Source organism: Brachyistius frenatus, unplaced genomic scaffold (genome assembly GCF_029030835.1).
Source record: "Brachyistius frenatus isolate BFR_SWC_R1_liver_20210118 unplaced genomic scaffold, ASM2903083v1 Contig_122, whole genome shotgun sequence".
Lineage (NCBI taxonomy): Eukaryota > Metazoa > Chordata > Actinopteri > Embiotocidae > Brachyistius > Brachyistius frenatus.
The window spans coordinates 610,950-620,303 of record NW_027210721.1 but is presented as its reverse complement, the minus strand read 5'-3'; the positions used below and the strand labels follow the sequence as shown (position 1 = coordinate 620,303).

General features: G+C 45.0%; 1 protein-coding gene across 3 annotated transcripts in view; it reads left to right on the top strand.

Annotated features, from left to right (window-relative positions):
• Nucleotides 1-815: 815 nt before the first annotated feature.
• unc5cb (unc-5 netrin receptor Cb) overlaps nucleotides 816-9,354 on the top strand; it is a 109,820-nt gene continuing 101,281 nt past the window's right edge. For all 3 annotated transcript variants that reach the window (XM_069713798.1, XM_069713796.1, XM_069713799.1), the window contains exon 1: nucleotides 816-1,321. In XM_069713798.1, the coding sequence (XP_069569899.1) occupies nucleotides 1,204-1,321 (118 nt within the window). In that variant the 5' untranslated portion in view covers nucleotides 816-1,203. The remainder of the gene's footprint in view (nucleotides 1,322-9,354) is intronic.

Sequence of the window (9,354 nt, the reverse complement as noted above, 5' to 3'; positions counted from 1 at the left end):
ATCGTAAGGTGATGTTTAAATTCATGCATGTTGACCACAGCTACCTGCAGGGAGCAAACCACGTGCTCCTGCAAACATTTCCCCTTGCTTGGCCTGTCGTGAGTTGGCAGCAGAACACTTCCAGACATGTCAGGTTTGGCTGAGAAAAGGCTTGAAAGTGCAACACGACCACAGGATTGTTCCTCTCTGCAGAGGACACAAACGGCCTCGGGTCATTTGTTTTCCGCGACAATCAAGACACAAACCAACTTTATTTAAATGAATCAACTAAACAACAGCGCTGCGTGTTCAGTCGGAACAGGCTCCTGTTCAACGGGAGGAACGAGCAGGATGCGCGGACATGATGTGTAAAGATGCAGAGCAGTAATGGGATATTTTATATCCTCATGTTTGTACTTTCACCTACTTTAAGGATCTTCATACGTCCTCCAGCACCATTCTTCTTCTTTTTTTTGTACATGTGTTATTGGCAGCCTACATCTTTCATATTCTCCATAAATGTCGGATCTACGGACCAATTTTCTGTTTATTTGTTGTCACACATTGCAGGCTACTTTGAAGGCATCATTGACGTCAATGATTGTTAATCCAAGACTTCATTTGTAAACCAACTAATAAACAGCATCCATTCCTTGGTGCTATCCGGGCCAGGTTTTGATGCAGCGCCGCCACTTGCCGGAGCACTTGGATTGGCTGAAGGAGAAAGGTAGCCCGCAGAGACGCTCCTTCCTCCGCTCAGTCCCGTCAGTGGAGGCGAGGCGAGGCGAGGCGCGGTGCACGCACACACACACAGCAAACACACACACGCACACACACACACACGCCTGCACGCGTGAAAGGGTTCGACAGAGAGGGACTCTGCTGGAGGACTTTGGTTTTGTGTGGGAGCATGAATCTGCCATCAAGACATCGATCCACACCTCAAGACAAACCAAGTGATCCTTTAAAGGGAAAAGCAAGCGGAGGCAGGTTTTAAATGCAACATCCTCCCTGACGGAGGGCGATGCACCCACCTCTCATTCCGTAAACTGTCACATGTTTGCAAAAACACTGCGCTGGATATTTTTCTGCAAAGCCCCTTTTGTGCGCTCGGGGCTGTGAAGGCTGATCTTCGGACCGCAGCGCACCACAACGAGGGACGACTGCGTGTTTGAGAAGAACCTCAGAGACGCGGACTCGCCTCGCGCAGTTGGACTCCTCATCATGGGGAATGGTGCACGAACTGACAGACAGGGAAGAAGACTGCCGAGGTGCTCTCCCGAGATGCCGACCGTTTCCTGGCTTTTGCTTTGGCTCCTGCTGGATGTCGGAGTGGCTCAAGGTAAACTTTGAAGTCCGTTTCTGACCTGTGAACTTGCTTTACTCTTGGCAAAAGTTTTCTGAACTCGTGCAGCCTGCGCTTCAACAAGGATGTAGTGGACAAGGGAAACCTGAATCCGAGTTAGTCACTCAAAACAGGAACACTGGCGTTGGCCTCCCTTTGGGCTCCGAGTTATTAAAGATTAAGGAATAAATGCAGTCTGTAGACCTAATTAAAGCACAGGCCGACTATAAAAAGTAACGTGGGTTAAAATATGAAGACATGAAAAATCATAAAGGTTTTAAGGATTCTCGGGGCAAAAATGTGGAAATTGGAACGATGAGAAGGGATTGAAAATTCCTACTTTAATTTTTCTAAACTAAAATTGTCATTTGGAAACTGAAACATTCACATCTGTTTCTCTAAGAAATAGATAAATGCGTCCAGGACCTCTGAGATGATATCTAAATGAAAACAGTCCCAAATTGTGGCTACTAGTTTACATCTCCCCAAATTCTTAAAGACTGTAGTGTTCAAAAGAGTTTACAAATTTAAAAATGGCATTGCACATCATAAAATATGTTTAAAAAAAAAAAATCAAATTATTTTCTTCTAAATCATGGCAAGATATTGGAGGTAAATTGTAGACTTGCTGTATTAATAAAAACTAAATGTAATTTAAATTAAATTATTTCCCAGTTCAGACTGCTGTTAATTAGATGAAGAAAACGGAATCTTTATTCAGTCAAAATCATTTAACCTTTGTCCATCTTGATTTGACTTGAATAGTTTATTAATGAGATGTCCACTATTTAGAAACTAGCACATCATCTGTTCATTAAGGATTTTAAAGTCCACTAAAGCTAATAGGAGTAATTGATTAAATAGTCTTGACTTTTGCTCAGAAGGCAGTTATTTACAAGGATGGGATAATCACTGTTTCTTCAATTTTGAGAACAGAAGTTCGGGTGGTAATTTTCATTTTAAACAGCAAACCTCGTTTTAATTTCTCAGTGTACTTAACCTCAGTCAGTGAGCATGTTTTAAACTTCAGAGAGCTGTCTGCTGAAAGATGTTTCCTGTGAACTGTAGTAGCTGCCAGTTATAGAAAACAATTAGATAATGCCACAAAACCTGAAGCCATTTACTTAATCTGCTGTCTCCTGAGTGAGATTGTCTGTCAGACAGACGGAGCTGATCTGGGAGGGTTGAGTGTTCAGTATGTGTTTGTGCATGTGCAGCTCCACGGTTACGTCTTCTCTTGAATGAACTATAGCTGAATAAAACAATGAGATGGGAGGAATGAGCATATTTTGGGAAGCAAGGCACACCCTCCACTTCCAGTAATGTCATGAGCTGTAGATCCTTATGTATACATGTTTTTCTTTCCTTCAGTGGCCAAGCAAGAGAAACACAAGCTTAAATTGCAGGTCTGTAATATTCCACCCAAGAATGAGCAACCTTATCTTGCTGCTCCAGACCTTCATCACACTCCTACATAGTTAATGAGCAAAAAGAGGGAGAGGAAGACTGAAAACCAGCACAGGTCCAGTTTCTGAAGGGCAGGGTGAGATGACATAATACTCATCCCAAACCCCCCCGAGAGCTCTGTGTCATTGACTGAATGGGAATACGAACAAAGTTCCTCTCTGTCCATTAAGAAGTCGATACAGCAGGAGAACATTGTTTGAGCCTAATTAATGGGTCTTGCTATTTTAGGGCACTGATGAGCTCTACACATTTCCAAATCGCTGGAGAGTCACTTCTTCAGTGTAAAACTACTGGTGATTAGAGTGGCTCACGTAACCACGCGCTCTGGAACACCATCTCGATCCTGCATTTTGTTTTTGGAGTTATTCCAACATCATTTCTTTTGTTTTTTTTTAATATACTCAGATACACTTCATCTGTCTGTTACAGTTTATTTTTACTTTTCAACTTCGAGAGGACTTTCTCATCCCATGTAGAAACGAGTGAGTGCCGGGGGGGGGGGGGGGGGGGGGGGGGGGGGGGGGGGGGGGGGGGGGGGGGGGGGGGGGGGGGGGGGGGGGGGGGGGGGGGGGGGGGGGGGGGGGGGGGGGGGGGGGGGGGGGGGGGGGGGGGGGGGGGGGGGGGGGGGGGGGGGGGGGGGGGGGGGGGGGGGGGGGGGGGGGGGGGGGGGGGGGGGGGGGGGGGGGGGGGGGGGGGGGGGGGGGGGGGGGGGGGGGGGGGGGGGGGGGGGGGGGGGGGGGGGGGGGGGGGGGGGGGGGGGGGGGGGGGGGGGGGGGGGGGGGGGGGGGGGGGGGGGGGGGGGGGGGGGGGGGGGGGGGGGGGGGGGGGGGGGGGGGGGGGGGGGGGGGGGGGGGGGGGGGGGGGGGGGGGGGGGGAAATGAGAGAGCTCATTAACCTGCTGAACTCTTGACAAAGGAGACAGGCTGAGACAGATATAAGCGAGGAGCTGCCAGAAAGGTAGCTGAGAGCTGTGTGACACAAGCTTGATTGGAAACCTTTGGTGCAAGAACAGATGTACTCCTGGTGTTTCCACGGCTGCAGCGGCAGAGCGGGAAGGTAGCTGCTCGTGTCTCTGTGCGTGTTTTTGGAAGTCGATGGAGGATGTCCAATCGTTATGGCAACATATGCAATGCTTCCCTCTAAAATAGTATCTACACATTTTTATAGGTCTAATGGGTGCTGAAATATTTGGATTCTCTGTTCATAACACAGACTGACTATTGTCTCGGATAAAGCTACAGATTCTCCAAAGATTTCAAATATCAGATTTCTGCTTTAGGAAACATAGCTGAAAAAAAAGGAAGGTTTCTTTAAAGAGGTTTTCTCAGAGATCCTCTTCAGTCACAGGAGAATCATTGTTCAACATGCATGATGAGTGGAAGAAATTCCCCTTTAGAGCTGTTTTCTTTCCCAATTTCTTTTCATTTTCATGGCGGACCTTAACGTTGAGGTTCGTGTAGTGTAGCTGTGTTGGTCAGTGGGTACATGGGTGCTGGCCTTCCTGGGATTAGCTCAGTTTTTCCACAGTGCTTCTCTGATGTCTCTCTTCCTCTCTAACTCTCATCCTGATCCTGTCTCTGCTGCCTCCACCCTCTGATGATGTGTCCTCTGAGGATTGTTTATGGAGGGAAAAGTTAGAGGATATTTGATATATATGGATTCTAAAATATCATGACTCATTGCGCAGTGAGACTTTTTCCATAAACGACACTTTTCAGACAGTTTTCCAACTGATCTGCTCAAAGAATGCAGGTAAATGTGAATGTTATTTTTATCATTATTATCCTAACAAGCTTCCCTTGGGCCTGGCAACTGGCTCCATGAGGCTGCTAACATTACAACCACTGCGGTCATTATATAAACAGGGCCTGCATGCACAATGAGCGCATTGTGCGTAAGGAGCGGTACTTATAAATGACCTCCTATGATAGCCTTTTGCCAGCGCACGTCAGCTGGGAATATGACACATTTAAAGTCGAGCAATTTTATGTAATTGAAGGATTTTATGAAAGTGAAGGAAATGAAGATTGAGTTGTGATACACGTGAAGGAAGAGGGCAAAGACAAATACACACTCACACACTCCAGCTGTTTACCATACACTTCCACCAACAGTCAACTGTCCAAAATATGTAAATATATCATGTATCTATTTATCTGCACGTATGTATTGTGTAACATGACTTATTTGTATGCATCTATACTTTAACAGAGCAAATTCTTTTGACCCGTTTCATCTCTCAGAACCGAAGCGCCACTGTTCACGTTTTTTTACTCCTCGCACGACTTTACACAACTTTTACTTGCACTTTCGTATTGGAAGCCAAACTGCATTTTGTTGTGCGAGTACCTGCACTTGTGCGACGACAATGAATTTGAATCCTGTGTAAAAAGTTTGTATGCCTGAGCGGTCAGCGTTGCATGCTGGTTGGTAGCTGAGCCCACAGACGGAGCGCGGAGGCGAGTGATAATTACTGTGAAAAGTGGCTGCTGAGTTTGTTTCCTGGCTCCACTTGATGTCATATACTATTGTTATGACAGCAAAAAATATACACAGATGCTATTTTGGGTCTGGGAACAATTCTGCACTCGTGTGGTGGAAGAGGGCACGTTGTGCTATTGATGCAAACACTGAGCCTCCGTTGTAAACAGGCCTGCAGCGAGCGTTGTTCGAAATGCTTCGGCTGAATTCCCTTTAAGTTCCATCGACACGACAAATCTTTTGTCCCACCAACTAAAAAGCCTGTGAAAATATTCATATTTTTATTTTTTATTTGACTTGGTATTTTTAATCACATCACTTAGTCAAATTGATCTCTCCTCATTTTACTGTTTCAGTCTTCACCACAGTGTCAAGATATACATTTATTGGAGAAATACTGAATCCTTGTATTATATTTAAATCTAATTTAATCGATCATGTCAAATCTAACGATCGTCTAATCGGTCCTCAAAAGTCCTGACCTGTCCGTAGGGACTTGTTTGTGTTGGTTTTCCCAAGTATTTATATTGTTTATTCATTACATTTATGCTCTCTGACCACGCTGTTGGGAGGATGACTCTTCCTGTAAAGTAAACCTAAACCACTTTAATAAAGTTTTTCTTCCTAATGACGCTTCTTTCAAACATTTCCTTGCCAGTTTTTTTTTGTCGCTCTCATACTGCGTGCCATTTAATCTATCTGAAACTGGAGATTTGTACTGCAAGTAAACTTAACTGTTTGGGAGTATAATAATGATTTCAGATTTCCTTTGTGCTAAAATCGTGTTCCTTCTGGAGAGGCAGACAAAATGAAAGAGGAGGATTGAGATGGAGCGGATCACTGGGACGTAAGCGAGGGACAGAAAGATTAGAGGTGAGGAGTAGCGAGGAGAGGGACCTGGAGGCAGAAATGGCGCGAGAGAAAAAGAAAGAAAGAAAAGGGTGAAAACGAGATATGGAGCGAGGACAGGGACGGATATGGGAGGAGAGGAGAGTCATTAATCACCCTGTGTGACACTCTCAACTACAGGGGAGCTTCACAGTGCAACATTCACTTCTATTAGCAGTCCATTAGCAGAGCTCTGCACAAGTAGCAGCACTTGACAGGTAGGCCTGTGCCAGAATGGCTGACCTGTGTCTGCATATTGCACCACCCAGATTGTGTGTGTGTGTGTGTGTGTGTGTTTGGTATGTTTTTGTGAGGCAAGGGTAAGTCAAAGTGCACCACAGGGCAGAAATTACCCTGACATATTGTGGCTAGTGTAGCTTTTTAGGCTATGGACCGCAAATGAAAATAATTGTATAAAAGGTCCCACTTTCAGTTACGCTGCTCGATGAGATTGGAGATAATGATTGCAGAGATGTTGATGGTGATGACCTGATTTCCTACCTGTGATATCCCCTTTGCCAGGAAAGGGCTCTTCAAAGTGGAGATGGCTGGTGCATTAGAGCTACAGTCATTTCTCATTCAAAGGCTTGTTGGCCTCTTGCAAGCCAAGAGACCTGTGATTACAGGATCCTAGCCAAGGGGGAAGGGGGAGTGGACCACTGTCCCTGCTCTTGATCTACAGTTCATTTATGATTAGAGATCAGAGCCGACAGTCAGAAAATCAGGGGTTGAGGGGGGGTACTGAGAGGAGGACGGAGCCAAAGGGGGAGAGAGAAGTGATTACCAGTTAAGTGGCCCTTCTCATGCCATTATAAGCAGCAGGGCTGACAGAGCACATCGTGAGTGAGTACAAGTACACACTCCACTCCTGCCCTTTAATTTGGCATCGTGGCCTCCCCCCTGGTGTTCAACCACTAATGTCATCTTGCATTTTTGTGTTCCCTAACAGGGAATCAGTCAAGGACGTGTCCTTACAAAAGCAGGTAAATTAGGGTTTGAGGTACTAAAATATATTCGGTAGAAGGAACTTTAATCTCGAGATCTCACTGTATTTTTGTTTTACATTTCTTATTATATATTGTACACATTTATTACCCCTTCTCATCATGCAGGTAATCTCTTATCTTCTTTTCTTAATGTTTGTTATCTATTTGTACTGTAGTCATCTGCATTTTATCATAATTTAGCTTTGTTGTTGACAAAAATGCTTTTTAACTCAGCAAAGTTAAACAAGATGCAAAATAATTTGAGATTTGAGACGCTCCTGGGATATTGGTACTTTTAAGTCTTCACGTAGACCTTGTAAAAAGCTCAATTTGCTTATGAGTGTTAAAAGGTAGACTGAATGCTGTTATTTCCCTGATGTCCTCTCAGATTTTATTCCCCGGTCCAGCATGGTGCATGAATCAACAACTCAATAGCAAGAGCAGCCTCACGTGGCACAGCAAGACGAGAGAAGCTCCAACATTAGGCCAAAAATTTAGGCCAAACATGTCCAGTATGCAGTTTGAAGGTGTAAGATTATCTTTGCTTAGAACTGGAGTGTGGCACTTTTACATATAAATGAGCGTCCATTGAATTCAAGCCCAAACGGGTTCACACAAAGCTGATAAAACCTTTCACCCCCTGTTAAATCTCTCTGTAATTCACAACATATATAGAATTCCTAAATCTGGTTTCTGGTAAAACGCCAGCACGGATGAACGCAGACTCTATGGACAGAGCAACCCGAGCTGAGCCGGTTAACTTCTGCTTCAGCTCAATGCTAACTTGAATAGGGATACAAACATTAAATCGTGACTTTTCTCGACTTTCTAAATGGTCTTGGGTAAAACGGATCACATTCCAATACTGAAATTAGTTATTTGGTGGGTGGTTTGTGTGCTCAAAACTATTTATCCGCTTATTTACAGTTGCAAACAGTAGTGACAGACGAGGCTACATGGAGTCTACTGCAGAAGCTCCTGTCAACTGTAGTTTTGTAATTACTCTCACTGGCAGAAGGGGGAGACAAAAGTTCCGCATGGGAAGATGCAGCACTGGTTAAAGTTGGTTAAATACACCTCTAAATTCCTCCAAAAATAGAGTGCTGGTCCTCCAGGAAAAGCTCTGCTAGTAGTAGCGTAACCTATCTTAGCAAAGAGTGTTCAATATGTTGAACTGGTGCTGCTGCTGTCCACAAACGTCCACAAACACGGCCACAGAGGAAACGAAACTCTTCCTTTCTTCATAAGTCGCACAGTAAACATTCCACAAAAACAAATAATTTATTTAAACTACCACATCGTATCTGACTAACAGGCAATTGGATGAGTCAAGAACTGGAGCTCTTAAAACCGTCGTGAGGATGAATACCATCACATCATGGTGTTATTTTCAATCCTCTTTCACCGTCCCGGCACCGATGACGTTAAAGCCCGGCTGTATATGCAGGTCTGATGAGAAGGGCCATTGAACCACTGAGGCCGTAATGGGCGAGATGATATCAGTGGTGACTCACAACACCTGAGTCACACATGCAGTCTGGAAACACCTGAATTTTCACGTTTCCATAGAAATCCAGCCGCTCTTCAGAATGGAAATCCAGCTGCTCTCTTCCCCGCGGTGCTGACTCTGATTGACGAAGCTAAACCCTTAATCCTGGCTTTGCCCTGTCTTGTGCTAAAAGCCAGAGACTCACTAGTGGAATGAGACTAAAGCAAATATATGAAAGCCCTCCTGAAGAATAAGAACAATATGCATCTGTAATAAGTCATTTAATAAGCTGCTTGGTATTTAGTTAAACCGTCAAGTGGAAACATCTGCACACTTTAAATATACCTGCAGACTTAAACGTTTGTCTGGTTTGGTTGAGTGTGTCTCATCTCTGCATTGTGAGGCGGGCTGGTGGTTTCCAGTTGCTGCACTAATGTCTGTACGGGGAGGGTTGTGGTTTATATATGTCAGCAGAACACAGAGAGGGGTGGGGGTGTGGGGGGTATGGGACCCCTTGTCCCAGCTGAAACATGAGAACAGGAGACCCACGCTCCCCATTTCCTGCCTCTACTTTATCAGCATCCTGCTCTATGTTATTTCTGCACTCTTAAAGCATCTGATGAAAGCCTTGCCACAGATAAATGTTTGTGCCTCCTTGTTTTTTATGGGGCTCAAATGAGGTACTTTATCCGCCCGTCCCCCTCCTTCATTCTGGGTTT